The 17,034-nt window shown below is 50.0% G+C and overlaps 1 protein-coding gene across 10 annotated transcripts; it reads left to right on the forward strand.

Moving 5' to 3' along the window:
* The first annotated feature begins 286 nt into the window (after nucleotides 1-286).
* SF1 (splicing factor 1) lies at nucleotides 287-14,245 on the forward strand. Of its 10 annotated transcripts, XM_057552614.1 has the most exons (14): nucleotides 290-708; nucleotides 2,413-2,541; nucleotides 5,271-5,346; nucleotides 8,404-8,556; nucleotides 8,757-8,846; nucleotides 9,199-9,382; nucleotides 9,471-9,586; nucleotides 9,691-9,798; nucleotides 10,525-10,705; nucleotides 10,965-11,238; nucleotides 11,573-11,632; nucleotides 11,757-11,936; nucleotides 12,686-12,890; nucleotides 13,324-14,245. In XM_057552614.1, the coding sequence occupies exons 1-14, from the start codon at nucleotides 678-680 to the stop codon at nucleotides 13,451-13,453; spliced, it is 1,917 nt and encodes a 638-aa protein (XP_057408597.1). In that variant the 5' UTR covers nucleotides 290-677; the 3' UTR covers nucleotides 13,454-14,245. The 10 variants fall into 10 exon arrangements, with proteins under 10 accessions (XP_057408588.1, XP_057408589.1, XP_057408591.1 ...); XM_057552605.1 differs by having other exon boundaries at nucleotides 287-1,056; nucleotides 12,686-13,533; XM_057552606.1 differs by lacking the exon at nucleotides 12,686-12,890 and having other exon boundaries at nucleotides 288-1,056.
* Nucleotides 14,246-17,034: the final 2,789 nt, after the last annotated feature.

Genomic DNA, 17,034 nt, shown 5'->3' on the forward strand with positions numbered 1-17,034 from the left:
GGTTTTGAGCCATCTACGCATGCGCGCTGCTGCTCCGTTTCCCCGCGACCCTAAATCTCCTTCGGCCCGGGCTTTTGCGCCGCGACCTCTCGCTTAAACCCAGCGAAACTACTCCCCGGGGGAAGGGAGTAGAAAAAAGAATCGAACCAGCGACAGCCAATCCCATGACACTACGACGCAACCGAGTTTGACTCCATCAACTCCAGCCAATGGGAGAGCGCTTGGCCTCACACGTCACAGAGTTTGCCCCACCCTATCCCCGCCTTTCTGGACTCCGAGCTCAGTTCGCGCAGTAACAAATGAAGTGCGCGCTGCGACACCTCCCAGCTCTCCAGGCTCAGCCGCCATTTCCTCGCCTGGCCTAACGGTCCGGCCAATCCCAGCGCGCATCGAGAAGGGCTAAGGCTCCGCCAATCGGAGGCCGCCGATTTCGACCCCTTGCCTCGGCCCGGCCCAATCCAGGCTCCGGCCCCGTCGCCCCCGGTCCGCCCCCGCGGCGCCCTCTCTCCTCCCTCTTTGTGCGTCTCGCGCCGCCGCCGCCGCCCGCCGCGTGAGAGGACGGGCTCCGCGCGCTCCGCGGCAGCACAGTCAGGTCCCCTCCCCCCAGAAGATTCGCGAAGGAGAAACCGCCGCCGCCGCCGAAAAGGAGCCGCCGGTGCCGGTCCCTGGGGGGCGCCATGGCGACCGGAGCGAACGCCACGCCGCTGGGTAAGCTGGGCCTCCCTGGCCCCAAAGGGGGCTTCGAGCCGGGGCCACCGCCTGCTCCCGGGCCTGGGACGGGGCTGCTGGTGTCCGGGCCGCCGCCGCCCCCGCCCGTGGGTTCGGTGGGGGCCCTGACCGCGGCCTTCCCCTTCGCGGCGCTGCCGCCGCCGCCGCCGCCGCCGCCCCCCCCACCTCCCCAGCAGCCGCCGCCGCCCTCCCCGGGCTCCTCGTACCCGCCGCCGCAGCCGCCCCCTCCGCCGCCGCTCTACCAGCGCGTGTCGCCACCGCAGCCGCCGCCGCCACCCCAGCCGCCGCGTCAGGACCAGCAGCCGGGCCCGGCCGGTGGCGGAGGAGGTGAGTCGGGCCGAGAGAGCGCGACAGGCGCTGCGCGGATGGGCCCGGCCGGCTGAGGGGCGCGCGGCGGCGGCGACGGCGGCTGCACGCGGCTGGGGCGCGCGCGCACGGGGAGACCCGGGCGGAGGCGCCACGGGGCGCGCGGCCGGGTTCTTGGGCCTCGAGTGCGCCCGCGCGTTAGGGGTGGGGGCCCGGCGGGAGGAAGTTTGTTGTGCGCAGGCGCAGTGTGGCGGCCGGGCTTTGCGGCCAGCCTGAAAACCTAGGTGGGGGGGGGGGGGACCCCCTGTTGCTCTCCGCCCCTGGTGTAGGGGAGAGGCGTGGAGGGGGTCGAGTGAGTGGATGGGGTGTTGAGTGTGCAAGTCTGGAAGGTGTGAAAGGGTCAGTTGATGACGTGGAGCGTCCTTTTCCTGGTTGTAGAAGAGTCCTAAAGGGAGAAGAGTACCCAGAGTAGCTCCTCGACTGCTACAGTAAGGCAGGGTTTTCACTACAGAGAACCAAAGAGGTTGAAAGTCTTCAGAGGATGGTTGGGTCTGATTTTTTTGTGGCTCTTTTTGGGGGAGGAAATTCTGTTCGTTTCCTAATCTCCCTTTATCTACCTAAGAAATGTGACATGCCTTCCCCTCTTGAGGCTTTCCCCCTGGGTCTGGCCCCTGAGGAGAACACTTGTGTGTACCAAATGCTAGGGAGTTTCTGCCTGTGTACTGGAGAAGGAGGATTTGGCTTTTATATATCTTCCTCTTTGTTGAATTTTTGATACATCTTTTAGATACTGAGTGTCCAACTGGCCAGGAAAATTGAATGCTGATCATGACTAAATTTCTGAGAAAAAAGTGACCTTGCTGAAGAATCCAGGTTTTTCACTTAATAACTATAGGTTGAGTTGTGTTTTGGCCCCTTCAGACAGGTGACTGATGGGGAGGTGGGAGGAGCCAGCAGGTCCCAATATTGCTTTACAGGCTTGTCTGAATGTTTAGTCTACTCTTATCTCCCCTGGGGCTGTTAAGGTGTTTATGGACAACCACGTAGTATATTATCTTCTCAGTATTTTATTTTACTACTTGAAACTTTATGCATTGAGATTTGTTACCTTGTTTACGTACTTCACAGAATTTCTGTGGACAAAAATTACAAATGTGAAATGTTAACTTTTCAGACCCAGGTCCAGGTCCCCTTCTAGTGGCCATGTCTCTTGACTTCTCAGGTTTGTGTTCCATTCTTTGCCATTTCCATTTTAGGTCAAGCTCTCAGTTTCACAGTCTGCTGAGGTTGTGTGTAATAATCATAAGTATCCTAAACTTCTTTTGGTAGTTACTCTGCTGGTTTATATTTGCATCTGATGAATTTTATTTCTTTTAGACTTCCCCAGTAAGAAGCGGAAGAGGAGCCGCTGGAACCAAGACACAATGGAACAGAAGACGGTGATTCCAGGAATGCCTACAGTTATCCCCCCTGGACTTACTCGGGAACAAGAAAGAGCTTATATAGGTAAATACACGTTCTGCACCCAAATGCATTTTCGGATTGTTACTATTCTGAGCAACATTTTATCTGTTGAAAGTTTGGGACTTTAAAGTTTTCTCTTTTTTGAGAGGAGGTATGGTCAGGTGTACTTGCGACTTTGGTATAATGTATCAGTTTTTGCTCTGTGAGTCCTGCATTTGTAGCTCCTTGTTTTGGTCTGTTGGTAACAGCAGTGTTCTCCATGAGTGCCAGGAGGGTAGAGGGGCCCACTTAGTGAGACTAGTCCCCAGTCCGGCACCCCACCCCACCCTTTTCAGCTGCTGTTCATTGCCAGTTGATGAGGTGAGTGTTTTATGCCTCTCTGGACACGGCCCCAGTGGAGAACACTGCAGGTATTGTAAACTGAGTACCTTTTTCACAGCATGGCCTTTCACCATAATTTCATATTTCTCCCTTCCCTAAAATGTGGTCTTTTATTTTTTATAGGTACTTTCTAAAAGGGAAAAAAAAGCTCAGTTTAATCAAAAAGTGGTTCTGAAAGTGTGTTTACAGTGCACCCCTTTTTTACCATTTTGATGAATTTAACCTTTCCTTTAGCATCTTTTCTGGTTTGGTCTTTGTGGAGAGCTGTCTTGAAATGAGGGCTCTTGTGTTTACTACTAAAGAACTCTGCAGGGAAAGGGATACTGCTTGGATATGGAATAATGAGGTGGTTAGGATAAAAGATCTTAACTGTTGAGAAATTTTGAGAAGTAAGAATGTCCACAGTAGAAATGAAATTAACCTCAAAGTTACCTTTTTTTTAAATACTAGGTTATTAATGCAAGTTTTACCTTTATTTATGTAATTGTGCAGCTGTCTCAAAAAAGTTCACTTGATAAACATTTCCTACTAACCAAATAAACATCCCCTTTGGAGTAAATTAGGGCAGACGCCTCCTAGACCCGTGAGGTTGTGGCCTTCACGAATAAAAAAATTTCAAGGCCGTTGTTGTTCTTGAGGATCTTAATCTCTTGTGTTTCTAGATTGCTGAGAATTTTGAGGTGTTGGAGTTGTCTATCTCTTTTTTACAATACTAATAATTCTTCTTTCCCCACTGTTCAGTCTATTCCCACCCATCCCTTTATGTCTCATATTTGACTGGTCTGGGTCTTGATAACCTTATGAAAATGTTCCTAGTGGAGTGATATCCCAAGGACACAAGCAGATGTAGAAAATGGGAAAAACAAACTCATTCTTTACATCTCCAGCTCTCTTCCCTTGGAGGGAGTTAATGCTCTGGGCCCTAAGGGCTATTTATAGCTATAATCAAAGTAGAGAGAATCAGAGCCTAGGCTACTGTAGGTCTCTGCTCCAAGGAAGATAGCAGCCTTTTGATTTAAGTGCCAGCAATTTTCCTTAGATCAGATCCCACACCCCTACAGTCCAGTTAAGATGACTGCCTATCTCCATGAAGGTGACTTTCACCTTGAGCTGTTGAGCTAATACTTGACTGCCAAGTCAGAACTTTTCTGGCATAAAAGAGCTTAGGGGCCCATGTGTGTCTTACTGCATTTCTGTCTTTCATGGTACATACTGCCCTGTACAGAATGCCTCCAATATCTTCTCTTGATATTAATGTGGATTTTCGTTTCTTCAGAGTTTGAGTGGCTGTGTGATATATCCCTGTGGGATGTATTTAAAATTACAAGGGTGTCTGGGGTTAGACATGCATTAATTCTCGGAGCCAACTCAACTTTAACCCAACCCAGTAAAACTTGCCCTTATTTAGAAGTATCTGTTTAGAACACTCAGATGCTACAAAGGTAAGAAACAGGTGGTCTTCAGCATGCCGAAGAAAGTGGTCTGGCTCTGCAGTGCCATTGTCTTGAGAAATCATCTGGGTAATATTCCCCTGGAATCACTGAACTTTTGTGAAACCCTCATCTCTCTTTTTCACATACAGCCTCATTTGTCAAGGTCTGAGGGCCACACATACTGTCTTTGACCAATACTTTTCATCCTCTGCACCCCTACTTTTACTCCTCACATAAGGAACAAGTCTAAAAACAGACTTCTTGCATCTTAACGGTTACTGGTTTATTAAGGTATATGGATTGTCATAAAATTTGAATAAAAAACAACAGGTATTGGGAGATCCTTTGGATCTGGTTTTACACAAAGAGTATGTACAAACTGATATGAGATTGTTGAATTGGTTATTAAATGTCTTATTTAAGGAATTTTAAGTCTGGTATCAATGAAAATGATCTTTGCTTAACTGGTGTTTTTCCTTGTCCCATGTTAATTGAGTCTCATTTTGGGTTATGTTTAATATTTAATGAAGGAAAAATAAACTCTAAGAGTCTTGCACTCAAGAATGTAATTTGATGGGAACAAGATATTGGTGATAACGTGGTTTAGTTCTGGGTACCAATTGTATAGCAAGCCTTGGTGGGGAGGGAGAGGTGAAACACCTCCTAATAATTGCTTTGATGTTAGCCTTAGCGAACAGTCTATACTGCTAACCCCTCTTCCAACAAATTGTTTGCTTCCTTAAGTGATAACCATTTTGAAGTGAAAGATACTTATAGATGTAAATGGACTCCTGCCAATAGGTGGTTGGGGGTTTTTGCCTCAATGTGTTCACTGATCAGTCGTCCCTTTCAAAGTCTCCGAGTTCTTCATGCTTGTTGTTGAGATTTGAGATGTTTTTTGGTAACATTGTCTTTTTTCCATCCTTTTTTTTTCTTTCCTAACCTGGTTTCTTCCAGTGCAACTGCAGATAGAAGACCTGACTCGTAAACTGCGCACAGGAGACCTGGGCATCCCCCCTAACCCTGAGGACAGGTTGGGAAACAGTTTTAACCAGCTGACAGTAACGCTTTTACCTTTTTCTCAATACATTTTACTGGTGGCAACATGTTGTGTCAGTTCAATAAAATCCTAGTAAGAAGACTGGTACTGTGACCATTCTGGGAACTAGAGTGTAAATTAGCAGTATATATGGTCAGTCATCAGTTAGAAAATTGGAATGAAATTTAATTACTAGCAGAATCGAAAGTTAACAGGAAAACGGACAACCGGTTTTCATTTGGTAAGCATGTAGGTTTTTTAACCTGATTTACCCACCGGTAGGGACAGTGAGGTGGCCCGTTAACCAGCCATTTCAGTACCTGCTTTGGCTGAGAGCCCAGGTGTAAAGTTTTCCTCACAGATACTACACAATGTAGGGAATAAGAATATTTTTGAGCATCACTGAATCTGAGTAGGCCAGAAATTCATTCTGGTCAGCTCATTGCTGCAGTCTCTTGCTCATGGTTTTGACATGGTTTTAAAATAGACAAGATTCTAACAACTTCCTTCACTGCCAGTTAATTTTCAGCCTTGGCCATTGCCTGGGGTGTTGGGAGGGGCCAGAATATTCTCACCTGTTTTGGGAAGGCAAGCAACCAACCCTAAATTACTTTTTTTTTTTTTTTTTAAAGGGAGTGTGGTCTTCAAACAGCTGTGGTCTTGTCATTTCAGTTTATAATTTCTCTCACCTCTGAAAAGTAAAAAGTCTAAAAAGTCTGAGGGAAATGAACTTTTTAAACAGGAATTTTATTCGCAGGCTGATATTTGAGCAGCTAAAATCTGGTCCATTTAATAGAAGGGCAGTACGCCTCCCTCTCAGTGAAATTTCTCTTAGTGCATGCAGCATAGTTCAAAAGACTTTGCTTTAAAAAAGTAGTGTTTTTGGCTTTTGTTACCCATTTTAATAACTTGTTAAATCAGGAAGATGATGTAATGGTTTTAGAAGCCACTCAATTAAGCATCTTTCTGCTGCCCTTTGTCAGGAAACAAATTAACTTATTTCTCCATATTGACGCTTTTAATTTTATTTAATTAAATTTAAATTAAATTAAATTTATTATTTTTTCACCAGTAGATTTTGGTTGGAGGGTTGTATTATGTTTTATATTTTGACTTTTTTAAGATTTGAATTATAGGTTGTAGACCACAACTGTTAGTGCCTTTTTGGCCTTTTTCCCTTTAATGACATGTCTACAGGTTACCAGGCAATTCCTCAAAAAGTTGAATTTTTAACAAACCTTCTTTGCTTCCTGGAGGATTTGGATTAGAAACTAGATGATCTATAATACAGTGCCTATTCAAAGCGAAGAAGTTGGGCCAATCTGACCTCTAGAATATTGGCTTTTGCCTTTCACTTCCACAATTTGGAAAGAGGTTCACTGTTGTAGGACCTTTAAATGACCAATTTGGTGCTGGTAAAACTGGTGATTAGCCAGAAATGCTTAATTCTAGACAGCTATGAATGAGGTGGGAATTAGAAACGTCAAGCATGTTAGAAATAAAAACAGAGCAGAGCTTTTTTTTCTCCCTTGTATTCAGTTTGAAAGAGGCCCTAATTAATGCCTGATGGTTTTGCTTTGAAAGAACCCAGGTTGGAGGGAAATGCTATGAGTTTCTTACTTAAGATTATTTCTTAAGAAGGTGTATTCTCAATATGAAGCCACTTTATGCCATTTTGATTTTGCTCAAGTTGCACAGTTAAAAATGTTTTAAAATCTCTTATAGACTTAAATGTATAAGATGATAGTCTAATAAGCTGGGGTATGTTTGTTTTTGTTCACTATTATTGGATTGTGCTAACAGTTTATACAAATGCTAGAAACGGAGGTGTCATTTAGCCGTCATTAGCCATGAACAAACCTGACCTTTTATTCCATCGTGTGTGTAACGTGGTATGACATGGTTCCCTTTAGGCTGAAGACAGTGGGAGCAGCCGAGTTCAGTCCTTGCTCTCCAACTAGGCAAGGTTCTCTCAACTAAACCAAGGGTATAGGAGTCTTGACTACTTTCAGGATGTTTTTAAAATAACCTGATCCACATGGTCTCTTCCCTTCTTGCAGCTGCTACTAAATTTTCATTCAGAATATCAAGCTATGGTCCTTTTTGTAATCTTAACTCAGAATTCTAGGAGTGTAACTTTTCTTTTTTTTTTAATTACCGCAAAATCCAGCTGTGGTAAACTGACCATTTTATCGTTACTATTTTTTACTTGTAGCAACAGCATTTTACTCCTTAAAAAAAGAGAGAGAGAAAATCTGCTTTCTGGACTTGTAAACTCTGGTGGAGAATCATAGGTTTTCCCCTTGCTGTTTGCAGGTTCAGACCCTAGACAAGTACTTGACCAAATCTGCATTTGCAGCCTCTCACAGAAGCTGCTTTAGCAATTTAACGGTTTTCTCTACCCAGACTCCCCAACCTCGAACAGCCAGAAAACAGGTTGACTCCTGGGCCTTGGACACAGCCAGCCAGGCCATTGAAGGAAAAGCAGAGACGAAGCCTTGAACCATCTCTCTCCATTGTGGGGGCCAAGTAGCTGCAGTAGCCTTGAGTCCCAGTTGCATTGGGTTAAAGAGCTCATACTTACTATGTGGTAGGGGTACAGACTCTCTTCCTGATAGGGCATGAGCTCTGCAAGAGTAAACGTTTTGCCTAAACTTCGGGTTTCCGTGGTTCATAAAGTTGTAATGTTAATTTTTTTTCAAATGAAAGCAAATTCATATTTGGCAAGAAGACTCCAGAGGATGATAACTGTCCTTGCCATTTACAATCTAGATATTTCCCCCCAGAAGGACAGACTTTTTTTCCTCTCTTCACTTTTAGAAGCAAAACTACTTTTTTCTTTCTCACACACACCCCAGTCCCCCTAATGCTAAGCCAGCTTCCACCTCCCCATTCCACACGATCGTGAATAGCACACGTTATGGTCGGTTCCTCCGAAGAGTGTTGAGTTAGGGTCTGAGAGGCAGAGGGGCTGGGGAAGACTTATTTTAGCCCATGTGGGAATGAGAGAAAAGTGAAGGCAGAACAGTGATGGTGGTCTGTTTCCCACAGGTCCCCTTCCCCTGAGCCCATCTACAATAGCGAGGGGAAGCGGCTTAACACTCGTGAGTTCCGCACCCGCAAAAAGCTTGAAGAGGAGCGGCATAACCTCATCACGGAAATGGTTGCCCTCAACCCTGATTTCAAGCCACCTGCAGATTACAAGTAAGCGAGGGCCAGGTGATCTGGGACAAGGACACCTGCGGATTAGGTGTGGTCTGGTAGAGCAATTTTGGTACTAACCTCTTACTCCTTACCCCCAGTCACCTGTAATTAACACGTGGTGTCAAGGTTTAGTTCTAGAAGAGCTCTCTATTTGTGTCATCTTGGAAGTGTGCAGAGTCTATGAGTCTTTTCTTTCTTAGACCTCCAGCAACACGTGTGAGCGATAAAGTAATGATTCCACAAGATGAGTATCCAGAAATCAACTTTGTGGGGCTGCTGATTGGGCCCAGGTGAGTAACTACTATCCTCTGGAATATAGAATTCCTAAGGACCTGGGAGATGTATCTGTCTTCTGCCTATTTGGGTGCCACTGGTGGCTTATTTTCCTGTTTTGGGTAGGATGTTCACTTTGGCTGAGTGCATGCCTTTGTGTGAGAAAATCTCTTTAACTTCCCCATTTCACCGCAGAGAAGTCAAATCTTGAGGGTTGCTGTGTCTCTGACCTTAACTTAGAGATCATGGAGCTCTTGGTGGGAAAATCCCATTCTCTGCACTCACGGTTTCCTTCCAGTGCCCAGCGAGCCACTCTGGCGTGTGAATTTGCGTGTCAGGTATGACAGCGGTCTTTTCTGCCTTTGACAGAGGGAACACCTTGAAGAACATAGAGAAGGAGTGTAATGCCAAGATCATGATCCGGGGGAAAGGCTCTGTGAAAGAAGGGAAAGTTGGGCGCAAAGATGGCCAGATGCTGCCAGGAGAAGATGAGCCGCTTCATGCCCTGGTTACTGCCAATACCATGGAGAATGTGAAGAAAGCAGTAGAACAGGTGAGGGAGCCAGAAAGGAAGTCTCTAGGCAGAATTCTAGGTGGTAGTCCCAGGACTTATATAACTGTGCCCGTTGCATCTCCACCAGATAAGAAACATCCTGAAGCAGGGTATCGAGACTCCTGAGGACCAGAACGATCTACGGAAGATGCAGCTTCGAGAGTTGGCTCGTTTGAATGGGACCCTTCGGGAAGACGATAACAGGTATGTATGTGATCAGTTGAGAGGGGAGTGCACAGAGACCTGAAGAACCTATGGAGGAAGGGTGATTGGCCATAGCCCTTCAGGTGACTTTTTTCTCTCAACAGGATCTTAAGACCCTGGCAGAGCTCGGAGACCCGCAGCATTACCAATACCACAGTGTGTACCAAGTGTGGAGGGGCTGGCCACATTGCTTCCGATTGCAAATTCCAAAGGTGAGGGTTTCCTGGTAGCCCGTGGAATACAGGACAGTTCCTGTTAACCTGCAGACCCAAGAGAAGCTTTCTTTCTGTGAATGTGGTCTGTAATGGTGTGATTTAAAGCCCAGGATGATTAGAAACAGCTGATGCAGAACATCCCTGTTTTATTGCTTATCTTGAGCCCAGGGAAACTGGAAAACTTCCCTTCTGGGTATAGGTGTTTTCACAGTGGCTTAATGTTAACTGCCATTTGCTGCTTAAGATTGGTACAAGAAGACAGCAATCCTGTGGAGTTTTGACCAGTTGCGAACCAGCATTTGATAGCAATGTTTTTCTACTTTGGGTGGCAAATATAAAAAGCTTTGTTAAGGAATTTCTGGCAGTTGCTCCGGTCTTGCATAGATTTTCCTTCCCTCAAACCTGGAATGTAGAAATTGATGAAACTTGCTGTTTTGGAAAAACCTGTGCTTTCCTGGCTGGCGTGGTTGGCTCTGGTCTGGTGCTTCCTGTCTCCTCTGTTCTTGCCCTAAGGGTCTCTGCTGTGGCAGAGGTACATGTGGTAATCCCAGTTGCAGAGCTGGGCATGGAACTGAAGCGCTGATGAGACTCTTTTGAGGAAGGGGTCAGAAAGGGTGACTGAATTCCTCAGAACTTCCTCTGTGTAAATTTCTTACAGTAAAGGTTTCTATCTTAAGGAATTTTTTTCCTTTTCTCTCTTTGTGTCCCCCACCCCACCTTCAGGCCTGGTGACCCCCAGTCAGCTCAGGATAAAGCGCGGATGGATAAAGAATACTTGTCCCTCATGGCTGAACTGGGGGAGGCACCTGTGCCCGCATCTGTGGGCTCCACCTCTGGGCCCGCCACCACACCCCTGGCCAGTGCACCTCGGCCCGCTGCTCCCGCCAACAATCCACCTCCGCCGGTGAGCTTCAAGGGCTGGTTCTTGTAGCCTGGCCCCCCTTGTCTTTCGAAGAGACTGGGGGGATGTGGCCAGGTGCTTTGGGTAGAACAGGTGGACATGGGCGGCAACATTGTTCTTTCGGGACGTCAGGAATGTTTGGGGACCTCTCAGTTTGGGGAAGATCTTGTCCTTGTGTCCTGGTCCTGTGGCATAGCCGAAAGAACAGTGTTGCCACCAGGGGGAGCAGGCAGGGACGCTGGCGGGAAATGCTCTCACGTAGTCTCTCATGTCCACTACCCAGAGCCGCCCACCCTGGATGAATTCTGGCCCGTCAGAGAGTCGGCCCTATCATGGCATGCACGGAGGTGGCCCTGGTGGGCCCGGAGGTGGCCCGCACAGCTTCCCACACCCGTTACCCAGCCTGACGGGCGGGCACGGTGGACATCCCATGCAGCACAACCCGAATGGACCCCCTCCTCCTTGGATGCAGCCGCCGCCACCACCGATGAACCAGGGCCCCCACCCACCTGGGCACCATGGCCCTCCTCCAATGGGTAAGTAAGTGTCAGACCAGAAACCTTGGGGCTTTGGGATAAGCAAGGGTTTGTATCGTCACTGCACACTGGAAGCAGGTCTCGGAGCGGTCGGGTATTGGTGCTGAGTCTCTTGCCGAGGCTTGGGCTCCAGGTCAGGAAAAAGGTTCCATCCTGGTTCAGGGAGGGACTTGTGTGTGGGGTAGGCACAAGCCTACTGCTTAGGGGCGGAGTCTCAGAACTGCCCTTGTGAGGGTAGTGATCGCAAGCTGTGCGGCTAAGCTCTTGGTGGGGCGGCGTCTTCCCTGGCCAGTTCCAATGTCCTGCTAAGTTCCTGCTCTTTCCTTCCATCAAGATCAGTACCTGGGAAGTACGCCTGTGGGCTCTGGGGTCTATCGCCTGCATCAAGGAAAAGGTAATGGAGCCTGGCCATTTGCTCACTTTGGGGTGTCCCGTCCCAGGCCTGGGAGTGAGTGGGGGCTCTGTCGCAAATCCCTCTCCTCTCCTGAGGCCTCACCCTTGTGTCCACCTGCCTGCAGGTATGATGCCGCCGCCGCCTATGGGCATGATGCCGCCGCCGCCGCCGCCTCCCAGTGGGCAGCCTCCACCCCCTCCCTCTGGTCCTCTTCCCCCATGGCAGCAGCAGCAGCAGCAGCCTCCGCCACCCCCTCCGCCCAGCAGCAGTATGGCTTCCAGTACCCCTTTGCCATGGCAGCAAAGTGAGTGGAATATTTTGGGCTTGTGGGGGTGGGTGGGATTGCGGGGGAGGGGGATGAGAGGAGTGAGAGACCCTTGCAGACGGGCAGGCAGACACCTTGGGGTGAGACTCTGGTCTCTGCTGCAGGGTAAACAGAAGGGCCTTGTGGCCCCTGGGGGCCTCGGGGAGGAGAGCTGATGTTCGGTGTGGTTGTGTCTGGGGAGAGGTTTGTGGGGGCCTGGAGGGGAGCTGCCATCATAGGTAGGGTGCCAGAAGTCCGGGCTCTCTGCCGAGTGAGCCGCTGGCTGGCCCAAGCCTATGCGTTAGGCCCGGGTTGGGGGTGGTGCATGCCTGCTCTGGAGAGGGATGTGATTGGGGCCTGAGAGACTGCGGGGATGGGATCGGGATCGGGCAGCGGGGAGAGTAGCTGTGGCCTTGAGGTTGAATGTGCCGTTCGGTGGTGGCGGCGGATGGGCGGAGGGATGTCAGAGCCGGTTCTTGTGTCTGGTACCTTCCCCTCAGCCCTTCCAGGGGCATTGGTGACAAAGGGCTTACTCTGTTAAGCCTAGAGACCTTGAGGCTGACCCCAGGGTAGTCCTGCCCACCCCTCCACCCCCATCGCCAGGACAGCCCCGCCCGCCCGCCCCCCACCACCGTACCGCATGCCAAGCAAGGAGCAGGCGTCCCTCGCCCCCCCATCCCAAGGCAGCAGCCGCAGAGAGCCGCGGTGTGCCCCCGCGCGTGTGACCTTGGGCTTCTTTACCACCCCAGATACGACGACTACCACCACGAGCGCTGGCACAGGGTCCATCCCGCCATGGCAACAGCAGCAGGCGGCTGCCGCAGCTTCTCCAGGAGCCCCTCAGATGCAAGGCAACCCCACTATGGTGCCCCTGCCCCCAGGGGTCCAGCCGCCTCTGCCGCCCGGGGCCCCTCCCCCTCCGCCGCCTCCGCCGCCTGGTTCCGCCGGCATGATGTATGCCCCGCCCCCTCCTCCTCCGCCTCCCATGGACCCTTCTAACTTTGTCACCATGATGGGCATGGGGGTGGCGGGCATGCCACCCTTCGGGATGCCTCCAGCTCCCCCACCGCCTCCACCACAGAACTAGACTCGGTTTTTTAAGAAAATATATATTATATAGAGAGAGAATTGGTCTCGTTTAAACACACGCCGAACCTCACCATATGGAGCCAGACATTGGGACGCACGCATGTGATTGTGTGCACGCATGTGTGTGTGTGCACGCACCGGGCTGGGCCAAGCGACTGAGGCCTCACTTAGGAACGGGCAGGTGGTAGTAGGGGCGCCAGCTTGGGCTCTCCTGGCGCCCCGTAGCATCGAGTGTCTTCTTTGTCTTCTTTCTCTCCTCACCCAAATCCCTTTGCCTCTCCCCAAACCGGGCCGCCAGGATCCCTCCCCGCGGCGGCGATGGCCCGAGCCATGAGAGTGAGGACTTTCCGCGCCCATTGGTGACCCTTCCAGGCAGACAGCCTCAGCAGCGCCCCTGGTGGACAGGATGGTTCGGCAAAGCAGCCTGAGTTATTTTTATGGACGGAATCGGAACACGCTGGCTCCATATTGTGAAATTTTTTATTAAATTTTTCTTTTTCCTTTGTTATTTCCTTATCTTTTCCTTTCTTCAGACTCCGTCCAAGGAGATGCTCTCCCCGGTCTTCTGCTGCAATTAGATTTCTTTCCCTTTTCTCATTCCTCGTTCTTCTCTTTCTAAGGAGAGAGGAACAAATGGTTTTTAGGCAAAGGCTTTTGGCCATCAGTGTCAGGCTAGTGGGGGGTTCCTTTGGTTCTAAGATTTTCAAGGTGCCATAGTCGCCCTGAGATTTTTTTTTTTCCTAATTTTAAAGCGTGGGGTTTTGTCTGCCACCTTTGTAGACTAGCAGGTTGACCCCCATGTCCAGGGTCCATATCCGTCCTGGCATCCCTGCCAGTAGTTGGGGCCGCCTACGCCGCTGTGGGCTTGTCTGCCAGCCAGGAGTGCCCTTTCCACGCCCCTGAGCACCTGAGCTGCCTCGGATTTCATTTGTTCCTCTCTTTCCTGGAAGGCTTCCTTTTCAAATTTATTTTAGTCCCAAATGTCAGTGTTTTGCAGTGTCTAGGGGTTTGAGCCCCTTGTTTTCCGTTCTGCTTCCTTTTTTTCCTCCTTCCTCTTCATGGAGTGATTATGTTGACAATAATGTATAATGCGCGTTCTCTTCACTGGTTTATCTGCAGAAATTTCTCTGGGCTTTTTTTTTTTTTTTTTTTGGTGTATGATTCAACACTGCGTTAAAGGGGGATGTTCATTGAATAAAAGAGCAGTGTGGTTTTCTGGGTCTGTTTATTTCCTTTTCTTTTACATCCCCTCTGCCACCATCAGCACCAGCACCAGTTACCTTACCTGCGTTCAGCTCCTGGCCGCACTTGTCGTTTTCTTCCTGGAGAGCCTCTGGGACCTTGCTGAAGGAAGCCCCCTGTCTACCTCCCTGTGCAGTTTCGCTGGGGGAAGCTGGTGTGTGGGTGGCCCCACCTCCTCCCTCTGCCTTCGTAGTTAATGGCTGAGAACCTGGTGACCCCCTCCCTGGTCTCTGTCCTTTCAAAGGCATTTCCCTGGGGTTTGGACCTCCACATGCGATGAGCTCCAGTTGTGATTTGTGCCTGGAAGCTGCCACCTGACTGTGAGGTCCTGGGCCTAGGGAGGCATTGGCACTAAAGGTCAAGCCAACTAATCCTGCCTGTCAGGCTCAGAGCTGCTAAAATTAAAACCGCCAAGTGGCTTTTTCTGTCTCTGCTGGTGACTCGCCGCCTGCCAGCACTGCAGGCTTCGGGGAGAGGTGGGGCAGGAGAAGGGGCCCCACCTTGTGCTTTGTAAGCACTTCGCAGAGGGTCTCAGGCTGTTTTGGTCTTTCGTGTCTGGGGTAGTAGATAGGGCCCATGGTGGCACTAGAAAAATCCATCTCAGGACATAACATGGGGCAGTGAGGGTCTTGTTCAGCTGCTGCTGCTTTGCTACAGTTCCCCTGGGGAGAGTTGCGCTGGGGCCTGCCTTTTCCCACTAGCTTTCCTTCCGGGAGGCTGAGGGACAGCAAGCTCCTGTTGCCCGCGGCTCCTGGCCAGTGGGGACAACACAGTGCTGGCCCGGGCTGCTTTCCAGCTGCAGGCTGGGGCTGGCCGCTGCTGTTTTATCTGGAGCAGAGCCTGGGTATCTGGGCCCCGTCCAGGGTGCCTGTGTTTGCGGTAGGCCCGCGGGGGTTAATGAAGCCTCAGAACCCAGACCTGTTCCCTGGGTCTCCCTAAGCAAGCCCTAAACTTCAGTTGACTGAAAGGGAGCAGGGAGATCTTTTCTCTTTGTCCTTAGCTGACAGAATGGGGGCAGGGCCTGGGGCCTGGCAACCCTCTTTGACCTCGGCTTCATCTCATTGCTTCCCCCCACAAGCTTGGTTTCCCTGGTGGGCTCATTGGGCAGTTAATTAGCTCTTTGAAGCTCTGGAAGAGGCAAAGTGGCGCTATGTGGGTTTTAGAAATAAAATCAATAAATGACTTAACCACAGCCCAGCTATCTCCGTTTCTCTCCCCTGGGGCCAGCTCCATTCCTGTGCTCACTCCCTTTCTGCTCCCTGCCATCAGCTGTTGTTAAGGTTTTGGAGGGTAACGAAGTGGCTGAAGGAGGCATCAGTGTCGGCCTTTCTCCAAGCAGCTCAAGGTCCTGAAATGGACGAGAGACAGCAGGAAGGCTTGGCCCTCGGAACCGCAGCAAGCACCTGCCTTTGTGGTGGAACCGGAGGGAGAAGTGCTCTCCCACCCGCCTTGGACACCTAGGGTAGAGAAGAGCCCTCTACTTGACCCTGTTCCTGTTCTGCTGCAGCAGCAGTGTCTCCCCACCCCCTCAAAGCTAGGTTGGGGAAAGGAATGTCGGTTGGGAAAGGTCACTGTTAGGGCTCTGTTACTGAGACCCAGCCAAGGGCTCTGGAGAAACCCAAGATTGGTCCCAGGAAGGAGGCAGGATTTCTGATTGGAAACCTAGTCGGACATAAACAACCTTGAGTTAGTTCAGGTTGGGAAAGTGTGCTCTCGGGGTTCTTTAAAATCTATACATGCAACACTAATGGGGGTGAAAAGGGAGAAGGACTTGGGGAAACAGGTAAGTTTCAGCCTTCAAGTTTCCATCATGCTGGGCTGGGGGATGCAAAATAAAAGGGGGGCTCCTGAGATGGTGTCACCTTTGGAAAAGACTGGAAAGTTTTGAGTGGGTGCCAATGACACAACAAAGACCAAAAGAACCCACAAGAAAGGTAGTTGGAGAAACCAGTTCAAAGTACATCTGTTTTCCAAGAGAAACAGGATGTGTCCCAGTTCAGCAAGTGCCTTGAGTGCAGGGGCAGGGTGAGCACTAAGTTGATAAGCAGGGAGAGGGGCGTGGATTGAGTTGACTTGGGGAGCAGGATAAGAAGCTAGGAAAGCTCTGTTAGGAGCAGGTCCATAGTGGCAGGAAAATTAGGGGTCAGTGCAAAGGTTTGTGTGGCCAGAGCACGCAGCCACAGTTGGGGCATGAGGTGACAACATGGGTAACTGGCACTAGCTTGTCGACAACTGTGCCAAGGAGCTTCTGAGCTCTCCGCAGCCCTCCACAAGGAACCACAGGCCAGGCAGCCGAAGATGCTGGCCAAGCCCAGAGACCAGGTGCTTGGTGGAGGGTGGGGTGAACCTCCCCAGAGGCACAGCCCAGGAGGAAAGGCTGAGGGTGGGAACTGTGAGACCTGAGGGCCACCAGGCATTCTTTTGAAATACAAGGTGTAAAAAACTTTTCAAATGCAAACAGGTTTTAAGAGGAAGTTTTCTACGTTCTCATGGCATCTGTGCAGATGTGTTCTGGTGTTCTCTTCGTGGTCTTTTTTCTCTGCTTTGAAGCACGCACTATGGAAGACCAGAACAGACGCTATTTGGGAGCAGGGGTAGAGCAGAGCTTGGCCTTTGGAAGACTTGGAGTTTGGCCCCCATACCAGGGTGGTACTTCCAGGGCTGGGTCTGCAGTGGCTCAGAGAGTCCTCAGAAACAGCTTGGCCTTCCTTGAACCAGACTCTAGCATCCTGCAGCTGTCCAGGTCTCTGACCTACTTCCTTGACCC

This window comes from Balaenoptera acutorostrata, chromosome 9 (assembly GCF_949987535.1).
Source record: "Balaenoptera acutorostrata chromosome 9, mBalAcu1.1, whole genome shotgun sequence".
Classification (NCBI taxonomy): domain Eukaryota; kingdom Metazoa; phylum Chordata; class Mammalia; order Artiodactyla; family Balaenopteridae; genus Balaenoptera; species Balaenoptera acutorostrata.